General features: G+C 31.0%; 3 protein-coding genes across 8 annotated transcripts; all 3 read right to left on the bottom strand.

The window, feature by feature from the left end:
* Window positions 1-976: 976 nt before the first annotated feature.
* LOC118041165 (NAC domain-containing protein 71) lies at window positions 977-24,049 on the bottom strand. 6 transcript variants are annotated; one of them, XM_035048349.2, is made up of 9 exons: window positions 23,891-24,049; window positions 23,614-23,793; window positions 23,248-23,522; window positions 22,697-22,816; window positions 22,235-22,432; window positions 22,038-22,138; window positions 21,644-21,757; window positions 20,201-20,504; window positions 19,487-20,069 (listed from the first exon to the last, which is right to left on the bottom strand). In XM_035048349.2, exons 1-7 carry the CDS (start codon window positions 23,910-23,912, stop codon window positions 21,730-21,732), a joined length of 924 nt encoding a protein of 307 aa, XP_034904240.1. In that variant the 5' UTR covers window positions 23,913-24,049; the 3' UTR covers window positions 19,487-20,069; window positions 20,201-20,504; window positions 21,644-21,729. The 6 variants fall into 6 exon arrangements, with proteins under 6 accessions (XP_073260788.1, XP_034904240.1, XP_034904238.1 ...); XM_035048347.2 differs by having other exon boundaries at window positions 21,622-21,757; XM_073404686.1 differs by having other exon boundaries at window positions 20,253-20,504; window positions 21,475-21,757.
* Window positions 1,563-3,213, bottom strand: LOC118041168 (protein NTM1-like 9). Its single transcript, XM_035048356.2, has 4 exons — window positions 2,861-3,213; window positions 2,480-2,751; window positions 2,030-2,215; window positions 1,563-1,936 (listed from the first exon to the last, which is right to left on the bottom strand). Exons 1-4 carry the CDS (start codon window positions 3,018-3,020, stop codon window positions 1,829-1,831), a joined length of 726 nt encoding a protein of 241 aa, XP_034904247.1. The 5' UTR covers window positions 3,021-3,213; the 3' UTR covers window positions 1,563-1,828.
* On the bottom strand, window positions 13,736-15,391 carry LOC118041877 (protein NTM1-like 9). The gene is made up of 4 exons (XM_073404689.1): window positions 15,044-15,391; window positions 14,663-14,934; window positions 14,201-14,398; window positions 13,736-14,106 (listed from the first exon to the last, which is right to left on the bottom strand). Exons 1-4 carry the CDS (start codon window positions 15,201-15,203, stop codon window positions 13,999-14,001), a joined length of 738 nt encoding a protein of 245 aa, XP_073260790.1. The 5' UTR covers window positions 15,204-15,391; the 3' UTR covers window positions 13,736-13,998.
* Window positions 24,050-24,830: the final 781 nt, after the last annotated feature.

The following is a 24,830-nucleotide window of genomic DNA, read 5'->3' on the forward strand; positions in this document are numbered from 1 at the left end:
CAGAGCATGCACCAGTAAAAGCTAATTTCTAAAAAAACACGGGGCGCCTACATCACCAGATATTCAAAGTAAAATCGGACGAACAGAACTTAAGAACCAAAAATTACAGACTACAATCTCCACACCCAACAGAGTATATGACCATTCCTTACAGCTTGAAATAATAAAGAGGTATGATAATTGAGCAAAAAGTAAAGGACCAGATTAACATCCAAGTTTCCAATTTCGTAGAAATGATAGCCATCACTTACTTTGGGCTGTTTTCCTCTTCCATGTAAGAACATTGCAGCAAATTAATTCAAAATCGTTTTAGAATAATTTTCATTTTTTTAATTAATACCTCTTCTCTATTATTTTTATTTTTTATACATTTTTTAAATATATACAGCCTTGCATAGTATTTTTATTATTATTATTTCATTAACTTTACGTGTGTATTGATTTCCATTACAACTAGATAAATAAACTTTTTTTTTTTTGAATAAAAGCTTTTTTCCAATGTTATGGTGATCGCTTTTATATATATATATATATATATATATATATATATATATATATATATATATATATATATATATATATGTATGTATGATTCAAATAAAGCCGGTTTATTTAGATGGTTAGATGGTTAAGACTATAACCCGAGTTATTGCTCGGGACTATAACATGAATCATTGGGTTTCTTTACTTTTTTAAAATACACTTGCGACATCTAAGTATTGTACTAGAAAAACGATACAAACCTGCAATATAGAACAGCCACCAATCTAGTCATGAGTTCTATTTATTAAGCAGAGATCAAGACAGTAATATATTTAAATTGTTTTTTTAAAATGTGTTTGAGATGAGAATATCAAAATAATAATAAAAAAACATTAAAATGTATTAATATAAAACTAAATATATTAAAAAAATTAGATTAAAAAAAAAAGGTTGGACTGCAGTATAAAGAGTCCCTATTCCTTTTACCCTTATACGCACCTATGTTTTCCTTTTTATCTTCTTCTTTCCAAATTTTTGTGCTCTACAACTTTCAATCCACTTTATATATATATATATTTCCTTTAATATGTAATAGTTTAAGTAACGATGTCATCCAAAAAAAAAACATAAACATCACAATAGAAGTTGAAGTTGTTAAATATTTTTAGCTTTTTATTAAATTTATTTACTTCATGTGGATGTATTCACCAGCAAATATTTACGCGGGTGCTGGTTTATTTTCATCTGGATGCCGTCATTTCTCATGTAGGACCCTGAGGCCAGTGGATTGATCCGCCGTCACAGGTTCTGAGAAGTAAACGCGCACCTTTACTCAAGTTTCTGTATGGAAATGTTATTCTGGGTTGTTTTTAGAATATTTTTTATGTTTAAATATATTAAAATAATATTTTTTTATTTTTAAAAAATTATTTATAAGATAAACGTATCAAAACAATTTAAAATTAAAATTTTTAAAAACATGAACATAACTATATTTCCAAACGCTATTAACCAAAATATTTTTAGAAAGTACACGGGCTTATAAAATCCCACAGGCTACAATTAAACAATCAGCAATCAAGTAAAGAGCAGGAAACACTCGAGATGCATTAAATTCCACTCCAGAAAAACAACAAAGGTACTTTCCTATGACATATGATCAGCCACATCCAATGCATGCAGCGGATGAACTGATCTGTTGGTCCTAGCTAGGTTTAATACAAATATGCTATTAAGACTTAAAAATAGGAACTTCAGGGCATGAAGTTGGTACAGTGCTATATATAGATAAAGTTTGACAGACAGACATGGATGATAGGAAAGCCATTGCGGGAAAGGACTTTTTTCAGTACATATCCCCGTGCGGAAACTGTAGGGCAGAGTCCAGGCTATAACATCTCTCATCATAGCCAAGGAATGAGGCCAAATGTGCTTCGAATTGATCAGTATCTTCCTGTAAAAGAAACATAAGTTGTTGATATATTCTTATTACATTTGAAATAACTTGCAAAAAAAAACACTGCTTGTTCTTGGTGCTATTTATCACCTTTGGCTCGTTAGTGAAATTAGAAGCCGTCCGGGCACCATATTCACCTTCTTCAAAGGTTTGGGGATGATTATCTTCATTTGGGTTTTCATTTTCACAATGATTAGAAGTCACATTGAAGCTTGCTTCACCTTCTTGCATGATCGCACCTGGATCTTTCTTCAGTTTGCAGAGAACGAATTCCCTCTACGCCAAAAGGAAACAAGATCACGTGTAAATACAGGCGGAAAGAGCACTTCAAGTCTTACCAGTGATCATTTTATTTAGCTGTTATTCAAAACAAAAATTCTCAACACAAGTGCCAAGGAGTGCAGTTGGTGATCGACTGTTCTGATCCCAAGCCTTTCGTTAATTTTATGTCTATTACACCCTCGAATTCAAGTCTCTTTCTTGGACAAAAGAGACAAAAGAAAAGACTACAAAACAACTTAAGAAGTGCAGCAATGGTACCTGGTTAGGGAAGCTGAAGTTTGGATGGTACTCGTGCATGATCCAATTGGTCTTGATCCCGTTAGGAACACGCACCGTGTAGAAAACCAGAGTCTTCTTGGTAGCAATATGCTCCTTGGTAGTTTTAGCCTTGACTATACGATCCTTGCCTGTGACTTTCCAGTATCCAGCTTGAGTTGTCCTATTAGCCCGGTGGCTATTTGCGTACTTGTAACTGCGAGGACAGAAGAAATAACACTCTGGATCGTTTGGCTCTTGAATTGCTGAAAGCTCTGCATGATTTGTTGTTGATTGACAAATTGCAAGTTAGAAAACAGGGAAAAAATAGGAAAGTGATAAGAAAAAAAGCATTGCACTGGACACGTAGACATGAACGCGTACCAGGCAGCACCCAAGGCTCATAATCGCACACATTAGCCTCTGCGATTATGCCGACTTCTTGTTCATAGCCACCGTGCATTTTAAACCTCAAGTAATGGTTCACCAATTCTTCATCGGTTGGATGGAATCCATAGCCTACGGGAGGTGGTAGAGAATGCATTGTTGTACTTGTCGTCTTTGATTGATCACGTAGTGTATAACTAGGAGAGAATTAAGGCAAATTATATATATGAAGAAAGTTACCAAAGCATCAGAGGTTGCAAGAATAAATTCTATAATTTGCAAGAGAAGAATGAAGTAGAGAGACAAGTAAGTAGTGAAAAGGAAGCTGTTGGTGTGCACTGGAAGCTGTGGTGTGCCTTCAATATATAGAGGGGATGCAGGGGATGGTTGTGCTTCTATATATCCAAGACTTCAAACACCCAGTCCCCTCACAGAATCTACTTCACTCAGAAGTGCGTAGTTTCGAAGACATCAGAGGTCTAAGTGGGTCCCATATTAAACCGTGTCCTCCTTCTCCGTACAGTGTTTATATATATATATATATATATATATATATATGTTAACCCCTCCCACATCCTTCCATTGATGGCCAATTAGGAGGAAGGAGGGAATATAAGACAATTATAGAAATAACCTTTTTCACCGAGACAAGAAATAAATAAAGTACAACAATGCGCTGATATTGAATGTAATTTGTATGTTTTGAATTGTTTTGATATGTTGATATCAAAAATAATTTTTAAAAATTAAAAAAATATCATTTATATATATTTCAGCATAAAAAACAATCACTATCATATTACAAACACGCTTATACAGGGAATGTTTGTGCATATATATCCAAGTCCCCTCACATAATCTACTTCACTCAGAAGGGCGTAGTTTCGAAGACATCAGAGGTCTAAGTGGGTCCCATGTTACACCGTGTCATTTTCCGTACAGTGTTATTATAAATATTTTAACCTCTCCCACTACATAACCCTTCCATTGATAGCCAATTAGGAAGAAGGAGGGAATGTAGGACAATTATAGAAATAACCTTTTTCATGGAGACAGGAAATAAATAAAGGAAGTTAGCAATTCATTTCTCCAGCCACAGGGCGCCACGACGTGTATAGAGTGTTTTAGGTTTTTTTTTTAAAAAAAAATGATTTTTACTTGAAAATATATAAAAATTATTTTTTTTTATTAATTAAAAATTATTTTTAATATATAAAATAATTTATAAACAACATAATTTTTTTTAAAGAAACCACATTTTAACCTTAAAAACAAATATCTCCCAGACATGGAAAGTACTCCGAAAGTGAGAACTTAGAATTCCACAACTTACAATCCAAGCTCTCGGGACTGCACTTATCTTCTATAACCATCATAGAACATTCGCGAACAATCTCGAATAGCGTCCAAGTCAAACTATGGCCCGGACATCCAATATATATATATATATATATATATATATATATATATATATATATATATATATATATATATATATATATATATAATTTGGATACTTATGAGAAAAGGAACGGGGACAACTTCTAAAAATATTGATAAATAGTAGCATGTGATACTAAAAAGTAGGGTAACATGTGGATGAACGTTGTTACAAGCAGGGGTGTTCAAAAAAACCGACCAATTGATTAAACCGAAAAAACCGAGAAAAAATTAACCGAAAAAACCGAACCGATAGAAAAAACTGAATAAACCGATTAAAAAATTTAAAAAAACCACTCGGTCCGGTCCGGTTCCGGTTTAAGAAGGCTTAAACCGATTAAACCGGACCAAACCGAACCGGTTTAAATGAATTTAAAAAAATATATAAAAAGAAACACTAAACCTAATAATAAATTAACCCACCCCCCACTAAACCTAATAATAAATTATCCCCCCCTCCCCCCAAAACTTTCCCGCCCCCCTCTCCCCATTTCCCTTTCCCTTTTCCATAATAAATTAAACCACCCCCCACTAAACCTAATAATAAATTATCCCCCGCTCCCCCCAAAACCCATTCCCTTTTCAGCAACCCCACCCATCCCTCCCTCCTTGCTCTCTCCCCCCCCCTTACCCGCTCTCTCCTTCCCCGCTCTCTCCCCCCCTTCCCCTTTTCCAGTAGCCTTACCCTTCCAATTCTCCCTCTCCCCCTCTTCTGTGCACAAGAAAGACTTAAAGTAACTCATTTTCTCTTATATTGTTGCCTTTCTATTCTCTATTTACAGGATGTTATTGAAATATTTGTTAACATGTAGTTGTTTTAATATGAATAGATTCAGTGATTATGATTCAATTAAGGGAGATCTTTCAGATCTCAACCGGAGAGTTTGGATTCAAAGGTTTCAACAAGGAATTTTTTGAATGTGATTCGGCCAAGTTTGTCAAGTGATTGTGATTGGGCCAAGTTTTCTCTTATTTAATTGATTTCGGTTTTTCTGGTTTCTAAGGCTAAAAAACCGACCCGAACCGAATAAAACCGGTTCGGTTTAAACCGGTTCTCGGTTCGGTTCGGGTTATATTAACAAGGAATAGTATTTTCCGGTTCGGTTGAATTTTTATGTTAAAACCGGACCAAACCGGACCATGAACACCCCTTGTTACAAGCCTTGTAACATAAATGATGTTATGCTGCAAAATTTTATATGAAATCTCTATTTAATGCTCTACATGGCGAGTACTGTCTGTAGGGAGCTTCTTGTTGATTTGATCCTCCGCTCAGGTTATTAATGGCAGGTAGGAAGTACAAGCAGAGAAAAGGATTGATGACTACACTTTCTCTGCATGGTGAGTATCCTTTTTCATGTATTTATACTATAGGAGTGTGTGGTCTTTTTTTCTTTGGACCACACTTGCTTGACAAGTTTGATTTTTAGGTTAACTTGAAAAAGTTTTCATGGTTTTTTTTTTTTAAGTATTTCAAAATCTATATATATATAAAAATTATGCATAAGTTCAAGTGATATTTCAAAAGAGTTTTTCAAATATAGATCCATTAAGAAGTCCTTATATGTAATAGTAAAGCCAATTATTAGTAATGGTTTGTTTATTTGTGGTCATAAATAAAATAAAATAATGAAAAAACTTTTAATATTAAGGTATTGATATGTGTTTTCTAAGAGATGTTTGCGCTTCTATATATCCAAGACTTCATACACCCAGTCCCCTCACGGAATCTACTTCACTCGGAAGTTCGTAGTTTCGAAGACATCGGTCTAAGTAGGTCCCATGTTAAACTGTGTCCTCCTTGTCCGTACAGTGTCATACATCCTTCCATTGATAGCCAATTACGAGGAAGAAAGGAACATAAAATAATTATAAGCTCCTGTGTGTTTACAGGAAAGTTATTTTTTTATAAAAAAATAAATTTTAAAAAAAATAAATTTTTAAAAAGTGAATTTATTTTTGATGTTTGGTAGTATTATAAAAAAATAAATTAGAAAATATTTTTCAGTGTTTGATTATGTTATAAAAATTAAACTGAAAAATAATTTATTAATGAATTAATTTTTTTCAAGTTTATATAATATATATAAAATATTTAATATAATATTTAATCACTTACAATAAAAAAAATAAAATCTAAAAAGTATAATGAAGAATTTTTTTTTATTATATCCTATATTTATATATATTTTATTTTATAAAATATAACTATATATGTCATATAATATTATAGAAATATAACATTGTGAAATTTTTCATAAATAAAACCTATTAATGTATATTTTTTATTTTTAAAAGCTTAAAATATGTTTTTTTTTCATATGAATAAAATTTTCACTATTCTATTTGTTATTACTATAGCACTAGGAAATAAAAAAAATGAAAAAACAAGGAAAATGAAATACCAATAAGAAAAAGGCTAAAGAAAAATAGAAAAAAAAATAAAAGAAACAAAGCAATCATTACAATAATAAAAAAGGGATGAAAACTGAATCCGCCACAGACAAAGGGGGGCAAAATAGAGTTTTTTTATTAATAAAAAAGAAAAATAAAATAAAATAAAGCATGTGTTTTGGCAAGTGCAGATTTATTTGGATAGGGTGTATGGATGAGGTGCATGTATGTGATTGGTTACAAGAAAAGAAGACAACACGTGTTTTTTTTTTAAGTAAAGGAAAGTGTTTTTCTTAAAATAAAAAAAGAAAAGTGTTTTTCTGCCACAAAGCATTTATTTGTTTATTGACTGGAATTACTTTTTCTTTGATTAGCTTTTTAAATGGTTACTAAACATAGAAAATTAGGGGAAATAGTTTACAGGGAAATGAATTCTTATAAAGGTCAGAAATAACTTTTTTCACCAAGACAAGAAATAGATGAAGGAAGTTAGCAATTCATTTCTCCAGCCACCAGGGCACCACGACGTGTATATATAGAATGTGGTAGCTTTTTTTATAAAAAAATAAGATTTACTAGAAAATATATAAAAATAATATTTTATTATTATTTAAAAATTACTTTTACTATCAACACATAAAAATAATTTATAAATAACATAATTTTTTTAAAAAAAATTCGCATTTTAACCGTAAAAACAACTATCTTCATAAACTCGGAAAGTACTCCAAAAGTGAGAACTTAGAATCCAAGCTCTTGGGCTGCCCTTAACTTCTATAACCATCATAGAACATTCTCGAACAATCATTAATAGCGACCAATGCAAGTCAAACTATGACCTCCAATACTCATTTGTTTTTGTTCTCCCTTTACTTTCTGTTTGGAAAAGAAGGATGAAAATATACTAGAAGATGATTTTTCCACGTAGGAAAATTGTATATATATTAAGTTATTTTTTTTTATTGACTTTTATGTTGATTGTGACTAAGTCTTTCTTCAAACAAGATTTTGAAAAACACATACCTCTCACATTAATCTTATGCATTCAGAAATAAAATTATATGTTTGTAAGTTGTAAAATTATCTATGTTAAAGGATTTGTAAATAATTTTAATGTCGTATTCTATATTTATGTGAGGAGAAGTACAATTTTTTTTTTTATATACCTACTAATTTCTTGAAAATATAAGAAAATATTATGCTGTGAAAATTATAATTTTTACCATCATTTACATTTCTACAAATATACACTAGGAAAAATTTTCTTTGAGCAAAGTGCAATTCTAAAAATAATTAATTAACTTTGACTTTGATATTCAATTGTATTAAAAAAAAAAGATGATTTATTTTTAATTTTAATTTAATTTTTTATATTTTTGAATCGCTTGAACATGATAGTATTAAAAATAAAAAAAATATTATTTTAATATATTTTAAATAAATAAAATTAAAAATAAATTTTACTATGCTTCTAAACATGCCAGAAAAAAATAATCAACATAAGCCCTTGGAAAAAAATTTACCCTTTCAAAATATGCTCTCCCAAACAAATTGTAAAGTATGTTTAGCAATGTGATAACAGTTATTTTTTAAAATACATTTTATTTCAAAAGACTACCAAACATAATCCATCGAGTAGCATGAAAAAAATATCTAACTGAAATTCTTGATGGCTTGTGTGAGATCTCGTCTTTTATATAATACTAGATACATGACCTGTACGATATTGCTGGTTATTTTTTTTACATAAAAAATATTAAAAAAACAAAAATTTAAAAATCTTGGGTATTTATGCAAAGCCACACCCAAGAATCTTAGGTTTGGCTGCAACACATGATCTAAGAGTAATATTTATAATATTAATAATAAAATTAAACTTACATGACCCAAGTTTAAGCGAGCCTGACTGCAACACCGGACCCAAGAATATTGGATGTGGGTCTAGCTATAAGGTTGTGTTATAAAAGTATGATAATTAAATAGATTAATTAAAAAAATAAAGAAAAAAAATCAACATGAAGGAAAAAACTAATGAAGAAAAAGACAAAAAAATTGAATTAATTTGGTTAACCCTTTAAACCAGGTTATCCCGTAAAAAAAAATGACGGGTTTACCCAAAATTAACTAGGTTAACCCATCAAACCAAGTTAACCCGTCAATCCCATGATACGTGTCATAAAGGTATGAAGGTCTGATAATTAAATAGAAAGAAAATCAACTTTAACAAACTAAACTAAATGAAAAAAAAAACTCGTCAAATCAAGTTAACCCATCAAACTCGAGATCCGTATCATGAAAATCTGATAACTAAATAAAATAAAAATTAATATTAACAAACTAAATCAAACAAAAAAAATTCATTAAAAAAAATAAAAAGAAAAAAAACAGTTATATAATATAATATAATATATTAATAAGTAAGTATATTAGCAAAAGGCGTGACATGCCCGTGCAATGCCGCGGGCTTGTGGCATGCTTGTGCATTATCGTGGATTTGTGAAAAAAATCATATAAAAAAAATTGTTACCATCCGCAATATTTTAAAGAAAAAAACTACAAACCTATATTATCAACCAGTTCAATATTAAAAAAAAAATCGACAAAAACAATTATGAAAAAAATAACATGACAATTTTGGAAGAAAAAAGAAAGAAAAAAACAAATAATAAAAAAATAGAAAAAAAAACATGTGGAAAAAGTTAAAGCTAAATTTTCAACCAACTCAATATCAAAATCATTTAAGAAAACATTGTAGCAATCTAAAGTGTTTTGTGACGAAATATACAATTATAATTCTCAACCAACTCAATATTAAAAAAATCAACAAAGATAATTTTGACAAATATATAAAAAAAAAGAAAAAAAACATGCAAGGAAACCTATAACAATCTATAGTATTTCATGAGAAACTCTACAGTTATAATTTTTAAATAGCTCAATATTAAAAATAATAAAAATGACAAAGACAATTTAAAAAAAAAACATAAAAAAAAATCATATGAAAAACACTGAAATAATCAACAATGTTTTAAGAAAAAAAAGCTAAATTGTCAATTGGCTCAGTATGAAAAAAATAAATTTAACAAAAATAAATTTAAAAAAAAACATGTGGGGAAACACTATAGCAAGACAAAAATCATGTGGGAGAACAATGTAGTAATTTACAGTGTTTTAAATAACTACAAAGCTAAATTCTCAATCAGTTTAATATGAAAAAAATAAAATCGACAAAGATAATTTTGAAAAAAAAAATTATTTAATAAAAAATCATGTAGAGAAACACTGTAATAATCTAGTGTTCTAAAGAAAAAAATTAAATTCTCAATCAGCTCAACGGTAAAAAAAATAAAATCAACAAAAATAATTATGAAAAAAAAAAATATATATATATATATATAAAGAAGAAAGACAATTTTAGGAAAAATTAAAAAAAAAAAACAAAAAAACACGTGGGCAAAGTTAAAACTAAATTTTCAACCAACTCAATATTGAAAAAAATAAATTCGACAAAGATAATTTAAAAAAACATGTGAGGGAAACACTGCAACCAAACAAAAACCATGTAAGGGAAACACTGTAGCAATCCATAGCACTTTTTTTTTTTTGGAAAAAAGTTACAAAGCTAAGTTCTCAACCAGCTCAATATATAAAAAAAAACCGACAAAGACTATTTTTTTTAAAAAAAAGAAGAAGTCAATTTTGGGTTAAAAAAATGAAAAAGAAAACAAAAGCAAAAAAAAAACACGTGGGGAAAGTTACAGTGTTTTAAAGAAAAAAACCAAAAAATAAATTTTCAACCAACTCAATAGTAAAAAAAATAAAATCAACAAAAATAATTCTGAAAAAAAAATGTAAAAAATGACAATTTTAGAAAAAATAAAACAAATAATAATAAAAAAAAACATGTGGGGAAAGATACAGTTAGATTATCAGCCAGCTCAATATTGAAAAAATAAATTTGATAAAGATAATTTTTTAAAAAAATATATGGGGAGAAACTACAGCAAAACAAAAACTATGTAGGAGAAATACTGTAACAATCCATATTGTTTTTTTTTTTAAGAAAAAATTACAAAGCTAATTTCTCAACCAACTTAATATAAAAAAAATTAAAATCTACAAAGATTATTTTGAAAAAAAAAGGAATAAATAAATCATATAAAGAAAAAAAAACAATGTATGAAAATATTATAGCAATCCACAATGTTTTGAAGAAAAAAACTACGTAGTTAAATTTTCAACCAACTCAATATTTAAAAAAAATTAGAAAATATAATTTTGAAAAAAAAAATTAGAAAAAAAAAAGAAAAGAAGAAGAAAAAGAAGTTAATTTTGAGTAAAAAAAAAATGTAAAAAAAACAAAAACAAAAACAAAAACAAAAACATGCTACAGTAAAAAAAAACCTACGTTTTTAGAGTTCTTATTAATACATTGTTTTTTTCTCGTTATAAAGATAGAAGGATTTTTAGAACAATAAACATGATATAAAATTAATAAATGGTGCGGGCTATTTATAAAATGCTTTTTTACAGGGTTGAGAGCTTGAATCTTACCTGCTATAATTAATCTGAAGTAATAATATATTGAATAATTTGTTCTTTAAAATATTAAAATTACATTATATTAGATTAATTTAAATCAATCCAGACAAACTAAATAAATTTACAATCCAGGTAAAGAGAGTGTGATAACCCTATAAATAATAATATTAAATCCTAAAAAATTTAATATTAAATAATAAAATTAAAAATAAAAATATTTGATTAAAAAAAAATTAAGAAAACACTAGAGCGAACCTCGATCCATTTATTAAACATGTGATCTAACTCATGCATTCCATTACATTTAATAGCTTTTTATCTTTTAAATTAATTTTTATTTAATCACACGACAATCACTTACGCGAGATTTTTTTTATATCAAATAAAAAAAATAAAAAGAACAAACAAAACTAGTTTATGAGATTGAAATAACAAAAAAGTACATGCTATTTTCTTTTTAACTTGTATAGCAAAAGAATTTTTTTTCTAAAGTCAACTAACAAAAAAGAGAACATTAAATAACAAAATGAATTTTTTTTTTTAACTTTAAAGGGTGAAAATAAATTAAATAAAAAATTAAAAAATTAACAGGCTAGAATAGATGGGTAGGACAACTTGGTTTGTAAGCCCCAATGTATAAAGAAAGATCATTGCGTTCTATTGTTGTATACGCCTTCCTCAGACGATCAAACACTAGCTTTTTTTTATAGCATTGGAAACAACGCGTTGATTATGTTCTAAATAGACCTTGCATGTTGGTAAATGAATGGTGGTTTGGTGGGACACATTGTTTTCTCCTCCTTTCTTTATGATTTTTTTATAAAATAATTTTAATTTTATAATTCAATTCATAAGTTTAAAAGATTAAATATTTATTTATTCAATTTTATCCATATGAGTCTAGTAAATTAAGTAAAATTAATTTTAATTTTTATAAAAGAATAATTAAATACTTTTTGATTTTATCATTTCACGATTAAAAATTAGATTTTGTATTTTTTTTAATTTTTTTAAATTCCTCTTGATTAGAATTCCCTTTCACACATAGTAACATGTAGCTATAAGAACCGGCTAACTATATATAGAAATTACATAGTAATTTCAATTTAACAACTTCAGTACTGGACAACAATCGCATCAGAAATCCAAGACAATCTCCACACCCAACAGAGTATATGATCATTCCTTGCAGCTTGAAATAATAAAGAGGTATGATAATTGGGCAAAAAGTAAAGGACCAGATTAACATCCAAGTTTCCAATTTCGTAGAAATGATGCCCATAACTTACTTGGGCTACTTTCCCCTTCCATGTAAGAACATTGCAACAAATTAATTCAAATCATTTTTTTTAAAATAATTTTCAATTTATTTTTTAAATTAATACCTCTTCTCTATTATTTTTATTTTTTATGATATTTTTAATATATACAGCCTACATAATATTTCTTTTCATTTATTTTATTTTATTAATTTTATGTGTGTATTGATTTCCATTATAACTAGGTAAAGGAGCTGTCTTTTTTCTTAAATAAAGGTTTTTTTTCTATATTATATACACTTATTTGCTATTGTTGCCTTTCTTTTATTCCATATGATTCAAATAAAGGCGGTTTATTTAGGTTGTTGGAACTATAACCCGAGCTAGGTATTAGGCTTTTTATATTAGGAAAAAAAAAAAAAAGCACACTTGTGATGTCTAGGTATTGTACTAGAAAAATAATACGGATTTGCAGCATAGAACAAGTATAAATCCAGTCATAAATTCTCTTTATTAAGTAGGGATTCAGACAATAATATATTCAAATTGTTTTTTAAAATGTATTTGAGACGATAACATCAAAATAATTAAAAAAAAAAAAACTAAAAAGTATTAATATAAAACTAAAAATATATATATAAAAGATTTACTGCAGTATCAAAGAATCCCTATTCCTTTTACCCCTATACGCACCTATGTTTTCCTTTTTATCCCCTTCTTTCCATATTCTTATGCTCTTAACCTTTCAATCTAATTTTTTTCTTTTTGTTTATGATTCCATTTATATATGAATATGTAATGGTTTAACTGACGATTTCATCCAAAAAAACATAAACAATACAATAAAAGCTCAAGTTTTTAAATATTTTCTCCTTTTTATTAAATTTGTATAATCAACCAGCAAATATTTTTGCGGGTGCTGGTTGATTTTCACCTCAATACGGTTATTTATCGGGTCTATTCGAAAATATAATTGCGGTTAATTTTTAAAGTAGTTTTTACATAGAAATATATTAAAATAATATATTTTTATTTTAAAAATAAACACTTTAAAATGATCTAAAAATATTAAAAATATATATAAATTTAAAAAACAATAAAAAAAAATTTACATGAGGCATGTACATTGATCCGTCGTTACAGGTTTTAAAATGCGGCCCTTTACTTGAACCGAAGACATTTTTAGAAAGTACACGGTCTTATAAAATCCCACAGGCTACAATTAAACAATCAGCAATCAAGTAAAGAGCAGGACACACTCGAGATGCATTAAATTCCACTCCAGAAAAACAACAAAGGTACTTTCCTATGACATATGATCAGCCACATCCAATGCATGCAGCGGATGAACTGATCTGTTGGTCCTAGCTAGGTTTAATACAAATATGCTATTAAGACTTAAAAATAGGAACTTCAGGGCATGAAGTTGGTACAGTGCTATATATAGATAAAGTCTGACAGACATGGATGATAGGAAACCCATTACGGGAGTGGGTTTTTTCAGTAAATATCCCCGTATTGAAACTGTAGGGCAGAGTCCAGGCTATAACACCCCTCATCATAGCCACGCAATGAGTCCAGTTGTGCTTCGAATTGATAAGTGTCTTCCTGTAAAAGAAACACCAGTTGTCGATATATTCTTCTTACATATGAAATAACTTGGAGAAAAAAAAAACTGCTTGTTATTGGTGCTATTTATCACCTCTGGCTCGTTGTTCGTGAAATTAGAAGCCGTCCAGGCACCATATTCACCTTCTTCAAAGGTTTGGGGATGATTATACCCAGTTGGGTTTTGATTTTCAGAATGATCAGAAGTCACATTGAAGCTTGCTTCACCTTCTTCATATGTTGGCATGATCGCATCTGGATCTTTCTTCAGTTTGCAGAGAACGAATTCCCTCTACGCCAAAAAGAAACAAGATCACGTGTAAATACAGGGGGAAAGAGCATTTCAAGTCTTACCAGTGATCATTTTAGTTAGCTGATATTCAAAACCAAAATTCTCAACACAAGTGCCAAGGAGTACAGTTGGTGATCGACTGTTCTGATCCCAAGCCTTTCGTTAATTTTATTTCTATTACACCCTCGAATTCAAGTCTCTTTCTTGGACAAAAGAGACAAAAGAAAAGACTACAAAACAACTTAAGAAGTGCAGCAATGGTACCTGGTTAGGGAAGCTGAAGTTTGGATGGTACTCGTGCATGATCCAATTGGTCTTTATGCCGTTAGGAACACGCCCCGTGTAGAAAACCAGAATCTTCTTGGTAGCAATATGCTCCTTGGTGGTTTTAGTTTTGACTATACGATCCATGCCTGTGACTTTCCAGTATCCAGCTTGAGTTGTCCTGTTAGCACGGTGGCTATTTGCGTACTTGTAACTGCGAGGACAGAAGAAATAACACTCTGGATCGTTTGGCTCTTGAATTGCTGAAAGCTCTGCATGTTTTGTTGTTGATTGACAAATTGCAAGTTAGAAAACAGGGAAAAAATAGGAAAGTGATAAGAAAAAAAACATTGCACTGGACACGTAGACATGAACACGTACCAGGCAGCACCCAAGGCTCATAATCGCACACATTAGCCTCTGCGATTATGCTGACTTCTTGTTCATAGCCACCGTGCATTTTAAACCTCAAGTAATGGTTCACCAATTCTTCATCGGTTGGATGGAATCCATAGCCTACGGGAGGTGGTCGAGAATGCATTGTTGTACTTGTCTTTGATTGATCACGTCGTGTATAACTAGGAGAGAATTAAGGCAAATTATATATATGAAGAAAGTTACCAAAGCATCAGAGGTTGCAAGAATAAATTCTATAATTTGTAAGAGAAGAATGAAGTAGAGAGACAAGTAAGTAGTGAAAAGGAAGCTGTTGGTGTGCACTGGAAGCTGTGGTGTGCCTTCAATATATATAGGGGATGCAGGGGATGGTTGCGCAGTCAGAAGTGCGTAGTTTCGAAGACATCAGAGGTCTAGGTGGGTCCCATGTTACACCGTGTCATTTTCCGTACAATGTTATTATAAATATTTTAACCTCTCCCACTACAAAACCCTTCCATTGATAGCCAATTAGGAAGAAGGAGGGAATGTAAGACAATTATAGAAATAACCTTTTTCATGGAGACAGGAAATAAATAAAGGAAGTTAGCAATTCATTTCTCCAGCCACAGGGCGCCACGACGTGTATAGAATGTTTTAGGTTTTTTTTTTAAAAAAAAAATATTTTTTACTTGAAAATATATAAAAATAATATTTTTTATTAATTAAAAATTATTTTTAATATATAAAATAATTTATAAACAACATAATTTTTTTTTAAAGAAACCACATTTTAACCTTAAAAACAAATATCTCCCAGACATGGAAAGTACTCCGAAAGTGAGAACTTAGAATTCCACAACTTACAGTCCAAGCTCTCGGGGCTGCACTTATCTTCTATAACCATCATAGAACATTCGCGAACAATCACGAATAGCGTCCAAGTCAAACTATGTACTCCAATACTCATTTGTTTTTGTCCTGCCTTTACATTCTGTTTGGAAAAGAAGGATGAAGATTTACTAACTGAAAATTTATTTTTAAATAAAAACTATTTTAAAAAATAAATTTTACCATACTCCTAATAACTCCTTAAAAGAGAAATCATGATGGTTCCTGGGGAAAAAGTTACCATCCAATTCCACTCATTTTCCTCCCGTTTCCCAAACGTAAAAGAATCCGTACATCTATCTTTATATTTTTTTTTTATTTAATTTAATAATATAATTGTGTTTATTTTTTAAATAATTTTTTATGCTAAAATTACATATTAATATTTTTTTATTTTTAAAAAATTATTTTTAACATCAACACATTAAAATAATTTAAAAATACTAAAAACATATTAATTTAAAGTTAATAAAAAAATAAAAAATAATTAATTTTTTTTAAAAACACTTTTAAAACTTAAAAACAAACATATCATAAATTTATTTTTTTTCCTCCCAAAATCCATACACATTAATAGTGATCAGGTAGCATGAAAAGAAAATCTAACTGAAATTCTCGATGGCTTGTGTGACATCTCGTCTTTAACATGCTACCCATCACTAAATTTCAGTCAATTATATAATATAAATTGTTTTGTCTCGTGATGAGGATATATAGAAGGATTTTCATGACGATAAACATGATATAAAATTAGTAAATGATGCAGGCTATTTATAAAATGCTTTTCTACGGGCTTGAGAGCTTGAATCCTACCTGCTATAATTTGTTGTTTTCTTACATAAATACATGTTTTTGTTTGATCATAATTATTTTTAAAAAGATTTTAAACTGCATCTAGCATAGATGTTATGTGATACTTCGAAATACATTGTTACAAGCCTTGTAGCATAAATGATGTTATGAAAAATTTTATTTGAAATCTCTATTTAATGTTCTACATGGTGAATGTCTTCAGGGAGCTTCTTGTTGATTTGGTTCTCCGCTTAGGCTATCAATGGTAACTGGAAAGTATAATTATTGGACTTGAGGTCTTGGCCTAGCGGTTGAAAGGACTTGTTTCCTTTCTCTGTATCCTGGGTTCAAACCTCACCGTGCACGCCTGTTACCCCCGCGGTGCCTTACATGCGCACTGGGTTTGCAGGATGTTCAGTGAGCCGTAGGATTAGTCGTGGTGCGCGCAAGCTAGCCCGGACACCCACGTAAATAAATAAAAAAATATAATTATTATTTTTTTGATTAACATAGATATAGACGTGGGTATCTGGATTAACTTGCATATATTTTTACTAATTTTACAGGTTCTAAAATTAACGAGCATGTAAATTTTCAATGATTTTAAAATTTATAATAATTAAATTATTAATTTTTAGAAGATAAATCTAAGATTTTATCAATACACCTTTTAAAATTTAGAAAGTATAATACAGTAGTGTGGGGGGTATTTATTTTGTTCCATGGCAACATATGTGTCCAAGATATAAACTGGACCTAAAAACTTGTAGGTTCGGTATCTTTCCGAGCCCAAACACGAGAGCCTCCATTTGTATCCATTTCACTTTTACCAGCTGCTGCTGCTTTTTCTTTTTTGTTTTTTTGGAACCACACTTGTTTGACAAGTTTGATTTTTAGGTTAACTTGAACAAGTTTTCATGTTTTTTTTATTAATTAATATTTGAAATGACTTTTCAAATATAGATCCATTAAGAAGTCCTTACATGTAATAGTAAAATCAATTATTATCTGCGGTCATAAATAAAATAAAATAATTAGAATTAGAATTTGTTATTTAAAAGAGTATTTAACAATATCAATAAATAATTTGTTTCTAATTATTCTATATGTTGCTATTTGGCCCGTACTTTAATTCAATTCCACAAATAAAAACTACCCAAGAAAAAAAAACAAAAAAAAAAACACAAATCTTGAAAGGTCACGAGATCAAGTCCTTGTTTTTTGATAAGTTCAGGTCCTTTAACAATGAATCGCATCACCCTAATGTGAAATCCGTTTGTTTACGTGGTTGTGGCTGCGTTTTAAGTAAATCATAGATTTAAGCCGTTTGGTTAGTAAAAAACAAAATTTTCTGTTCATGGGCCCTATTGATTACTGCGTTTGCAACGCAGGGGGAGAAGAAGCAGCTCCAAGCCGCTTTTTACAGCATAGTAACCAGAGGCGTGCAACTTTTTCTTCTTCTGCACTTCCATGTCTCCACTGTTCACGTGAACAATGGAGAAATGAAAGAAGAAGAAGGAGAATGAGAGGGTGGGGAAAACAGGGAAAGAGTAGCTAGCTTTGTCACCTAACTCCAACATGCAGACATGGAGGAACAGAATAGAGGAATAGCATAAGAGGAGAAGGAGCAGAACAGAGGAATAGCTAGAAAAGTGCTCGACTTTCATCTTCATTCCCTCCCGTTTTGCTTTTATCAACATTACACTGTTCAAGTGCATTTTAATTCACTTGAATAGTGTAGTAGCACGTGTGAATTTAGTACACGTGTGTTGCTTTGCCCAGTCAGGTCACTGGCTTGGGCCAGTGACTGGGTCGGGATGGCTAGATTTAGCCCAGCCCATATGAGTTGGACCGGGTCCGTTCCAAACCTAAATGCATTGAACCGGGTAAATTAATTCATGGGTTATTGTTTTATTTATGTGAACCGTGTTCATTGAACAGCGTTCGAACCAAAAAAAATTTAATTTTTTTAAAATTGTATTTTACTCGAAAAACTAATGTTTAATATTATTTAATAACAATATATAAATTAGAAGGAGATTGCATGATGACGTAGCATTTATGAAATTTGATTGCAATTTCAATTTTGTTTCTGATGATATTTTACCTGATTTTGTTGCACGCTCAAAAAATCATGAAAATTATAGTCCTTATCGGATGAATTTCATACGTAATGAAATTATAGATAAGTTAATGGAACAATTAAAAATATTTGATATAAAATATGATTTATTTAATTATATAATAGTAGTAGTTAAATCTACAATATTTAGATTAAAAACTATCAATATATATATATACATATTAATTATTTTATAACCTCAATTTGAAAATTATTTTTTTAACCAAACACATTAAACTATTTTTTGTTCAAACTCAATTTTAACCACATTTTTAACTAAACATATATTTTTCCAAACCAACCTCAACTAAAAGTGCTTTTTATAAAATAATTTTTTTCAAATCACAACCATAACAGCTACCACAATACCAAACACACTTAATCTTATGGTTTTTTTCTTCCTACGCTTAGAAAAAAATGTTCAGGTTTTGATACCTGGTGTTTTCCAATAGAAAAAAACTTTTAATTATGAATGTGAAATTTAACGCATATTTTGTAATATATATTTTTTAATTTTGAAGTAATGATATATTTTATAATATATATTTTTTAATTTTGGAATTAGATTTTGTATTTTTTGATTTTATAATTTTTTTTTTAAATTCCACTTGATTAGAATTCCCCTTCACACTTTAAGTAACATGTAGCTATAAGAACCGGCTAACTATATATAAAAATTACATAGTAATTGCAATTTAAAAACTTCAGTACTGGACAACAATCGCATCAGAATTCTAGGACAAAATACTTTCATCTTCTATTACTGGTTGTAAAAGCTTTCAGCCGTGGACATTGGAGGGCATCTGTACTTCAGAGATTAGCATCCTGAAGCTGCACGGACTCGAACTCAGAAGCATCCACCGTAAAGACAGTGAGAAATGTGCAGAAGACCTACTACGCAAGGATCTAAACAACTGCAGCAACATAAGTTGCCTCGGTAGCAGATTTAGGAATATAAATTGGCAGCATTCGCCATAAATAACTTTATTCTTCAGTACAAATATGTTACTGACACTCAAATAGCAACTCAAGGACACAGATATAGACAGGAACAGATCTGTTCAGGTAGACGGGATTTCCTCAGTTAAACGGGATTTCCATGTGAAACCGGATTTCCTCAGTGCTCACAGACGCAGCTGGCTGAAATGGAGAACGAAGGCTGTTTTCGAGATTAATTTCTACTTCCGGGATTAATGCTTTCAGCTCTGCCCATAGACGAGGGATTAGCTGCAGGAAGGATCAAAATATTAATTCGATGCAAGAATTAGCTATCTGTTGTCTATTTATACTCCACGTAACTGAGATTAAAAAGAATCCATATAATTCTGAGTTCTAAACCACTGAGGGACGCAAACAACCTTCTTCAGTCTTCTCCCACGGATTTCCATTTTCCAAACCCGAAGGCAGAACCGTAAGAGAATTCCTTTCGCCTTCATCGGGGGCTGATATGTCCAGATTTGGATTATCAAAATCTAAATCCAGTAGGCTACTCTCTCCGTAACCATGGGTTGAGTGCATCTCCATCGAAGGCCCGCATTCGCCTTCAATACTGCAGTTCGGTGCAGCTTCGAAATCAGAGATCGAGACCATATGGTGATTTGGTTCACCTTTGGTGGTCTTCACTTCTGGTTTTTTCTTCAATTTACAGAGAACATATCGCCCCTGCACATATTGAAACAGAGAACCTTGATTCATCGAGTGAATTCTTAGTACATAAGAGCATGCACCATTAAAAGCTAATTTCTAAAAAACACGGGGCGCCTACATCACCAGATATTCAAAGCAAAATCGAACGAACAGAATTTAAGAACCAAAAATCACCGACTAAAATCTCCATACCCAACAGAGTATATGACCATTCCTTGCAGCTTGAAATAATAAAGAGGTATGATAATTGAGCAAAAAGTAAAGGACCAGATTAACATCCAAGTTTCCAATTTCGTAGAAATGATGCCCATAACTTACTTGGGCTACTTTCCCCTTCCATGTAAGAACATTGCAACCAATTAATTCAAAACAATCCTTTTAAAATAATTTTTATTTTTTTTAATTAATACCTCTTCTTTATGGTTTTTATTTTTTTATAATTTTTTTAATATATAAATCCTCATAATATTTCTTTTCTTTTCTTTTATTCCATAAACTTTATGTGTATATCGATTTTCATTACAACTATGTAAATAAACCGTCATTTTTCTTTTGAATAAAGGGGTTTTTTTTCATGTTGTAGTGATCTTATATTTATATATGATCATATAAAGCCGGTTTATTCAGATGCTTAGGGCTATAACTTGAGTTATTGCTCATGACTATAACATTAATCATTGGCTTTCTTTACTTTTTCTAAAACACACTTTTGACGTCTAAGTATTGTACTAGAAAAACAATACAAACCTGCAGCACAGAGTGGGTACCAATCTAGTCATGAGTCTTATTTATTAAGTAGAGATCAAGACATTTATGTATTTAAATTGGTTTTTAAAACATGTTTGAGATGAGGACATCAAAATAATAATATAAAAAAGCTATTAATACAAAACTAAAAATACTCATATATATATATATATATATATATATATAAGGTTGTTCTGCAGTATCAAAGAGCCCCTATTCCTTTTACCCTTATACGCACCTATGTTTTCCTTTCTATCCCCTTCTTTCCATTTTCTTGTGCTCTACAACTTCAACCTAATTTCATCCAATAATAAAAAAAAACATAAACATCACAATAGAAGTTCAAGCTGTTAAATATTTTCAACTTTTTATTAAATTTATTTACTTCATGTTGATGTATAATTCACCAGCAAATATTTACACGGGTGCTGGTTGACTTCCACCTGGATGCGGTCATTTGTGTGGGACCTGAGGCATGTGCATTGATCCGTCGTTACAGGTTTTGAGATGGAAATGAGCACCTGTACTTGAACCAAAGACATTTTTAGAAAGTACACGGTCTTATAAAATCTCACAGGCTACAATTAAACAATCAGCAATCAAGTAAAAAGCCACATCCAATGCATGCAGCGGATGAACTGATCTGTTGGTCCTAGCTAGGTTTAATACAAATATGCTATTAAGACTTAAAAATAGGAACTTCAGGGCATGAAGTTGGTACAGTGCTATATATAGATAAAAGTTTGACAGACAGACATGGATGATAGGAAAGCCATTGCGGGAAAGGACTTTTTTCAGTACATATCCCCGTGCGGAAACTGTAGGGCAGAGTTCAGGCTATAACATCTCTCATCATAGCCAAGGAATGAGTTCAGTTCTGCGTGGAGTTGACAAGTATCTTCCTGTAAAAGAAACACAAGTTGTTGATATATTCTTATTACATATGAAATAACTTGCAAAAAAAAAAAACACTGCTTGTTATTGGTGCTATTTATCACCTCTGGCTCGTTGTAAATGATATTAGAAGCCGTCCGGGTACCATATTCACCTTCTTCAAAGGTTTGGGGACGATTATACTCAGTTGAGTTTTGATTTTCACAATGATCAGAAGTCACATTGAAGCTTGCTTCACCTTCTTCATATGTTGGCATGATCGCATCTGGATCTTTCTCCAGTTTGCAGAGAACGAATTCCCTCTACGCCAAAAAGAAACAAGATCACGTGTAAAAACAGGCGGAAAGAGCACTTCAAGTCTTACCAGTGATCATTTTAGTTAGCTGATATTCAAAACCAAAATTCTCACCTCAAGTGCCAAGGAGTACAGTTGGTGATCGACTGTTCTGATCCCAATCCTTTCGTTAATTTTATTTCTATTACACCCTCGAATTCAAGTCTCTTTCTTGGACAAAAGAGACAAAAGAAAAGACTACAAAACAACTTAAGAAGTGCAGCAATGGTACCTGGTTAGGGAAGCTCGGTGCAGCTTCGAAATCAGAGATCGAGACCATATGGTGATTTGGTTCACCTTTGCTGGTCTTCACATCTGGTTTTTTCTTCAATTTACAGAGAACATACCCCCCCTGCACATATTGAAACAGAGAACCTTGATTCATTGAGTGAATTCTTAGTACATAAGAGAATGCGCCAGTAAAATCTAATTTCTAAAAAAACACGGGGCGCCTACATCACCAGATATTCAAAGTAAAATCGAACGAACAGAACTTAAGAACCAAAAATCACCGACTAAAATCTTCATACACAACAGAGTATATGACCATTGCTTACAGCTTGAAATAATAAAAAGGTATGATAATTGAGCAAAAAGATAAGGACCAGATTAACATCCAAGTTTCCAATTTCATAGAAATGATGGCCATAAGTTACTTGGGCTATTTTCTCCTTCCATGTAAGAACATTGCAACAAATTAATTCAAATCAATGTTTCTGCAAAAGACCCTACACTAGTACAGAAAAATTAAATAAAAAGGGACAAAATTCTTTAAGCATTTACCTGTTTAGAGAGGCTTAAATCAGAGAAATATTCGTATTCGTGGATGATCCATCCAGTCCTTATTGGTTTAGGACTAGCCTTTGTATAGAAAACCAAAGTCTTCCTTGTACCAATCACCTTCTTGGTACCCATAAATCTTATTTTAAGATTTTTTCCGGTTGGTTTCCAAAACCCGAGCTTTGTTCTCCGGTTATAACGTCCGCTGTTTAAATACTTAAAATCGCGAGGGCAAAAGAAGTACCATACCGCGTCCTTTGACTTTATGTTTGATTTATCTACACATAATAATGACTGCGTTAATCCAATATCATGATAGAAACAATAAACGCATAACAGGATAAAAAGGGACGTCTAATTATTAATTACCAGGCAACTCCGAGGGTTCATGCTTGCAAACATGAACCACCGGCATGATTGACAGGTCTTCCACGTCTTCACCCAGTATCTTTGGCTTCAAATAATTACAAACTAACTCTTCATTGGTTGGATGAAATCTATATCCAACTTCTGGTATGGATGGATTTGGGTTTGGTGAACTGTTCATAGCTAACAAAAACAAAGCAAAATGACAGTTAGAGAACGATTTGCAGGAGGAGCAAATGATTAGTGTGTGTTGTAGCGCACTGAGCAAAAGCCGACTCACCTGATGGGAAATTGTAATTCATTCCTCTTCCTAAAAGAGACTTGAAACTGGAAGAAAAGAGGAAGAAAACTAGCAGCTACAGGTAAGGGACTGTTTTGTGCGTGCGTGTGTGCTCGTGTGTGTTTCGGGAGGGAGGGAGGGAGGGAGGGAGGGAGAGCTTGTTTGTGAGAGGGGAATGCTTGGGCTCAATGAAAGAATATAGAGGCGCTAGAGATTCTGTAGTCAACAGAGAGTCTAAAATGACACTCCAGCTGAAGTTGCAGTCTAAAATAGTAAATAGGGAGGCCACCGTGGCTCACTTCACCTTCGCTGAGAAGCAGTTGAGGTCTAACTGGCTTCCCAGTTGTTTTGGGCCGGGCCCACTTTATAACTCTCTCGAATTCTCTCTACAATCCTCTCGAATATTCGCTTGATGGTGTCTCCCAGGTCCCTCCTAGTTGTAATTAGGGTCCTGGATGTATAGATTTTGATCCTGTGATTAAATATAAACTTCATATGCACTATTTATAATTCAAGTTAAATTTAAATCTCAGATCATTAACCCTTTATTAATTGAGTTAAATATGAATGATGATCAAATAATAACTTGAAAATTAATATTGATATTACTGCTAATGAATATTGTGATTTCATAATATGAAAAAAATTAAATATAGAAAATAAATATATATATATATATATATATATATATATATATATTATACATGGGATTAGGCTTAAGTTCAGGATTAGAGTTTATTTTTCAATCTGTATGATACTATTATTTATTACTACTTCCTTGGAAAGAAGTCAAAGGAAAGGAAAGGATGGGATTGGATCACATGTAAAGGTGGATTTCAATTTGTTAACTGTTTGTTTTTTATATGTAAAAGTATTTTATAAACAAGATTGAGTTTTTTTTTAAAAAAAAATTATATTTTTTATTAATAAAAAAATAAAA

This window comes from Populus alba, chromosome 14 (assembly GCF_005239225.2).
Source record: "Populus alba chromosome 14, ASM523922v2, whole genome shotgun sequence".
NCBI classification, from domain to species: domain Eukaryota; kingdom Viridiplantae; phylum Streptophyta; class Magnoliopsida; order Malpighiales; family Salicaceae; genus Populus; species Populus alba.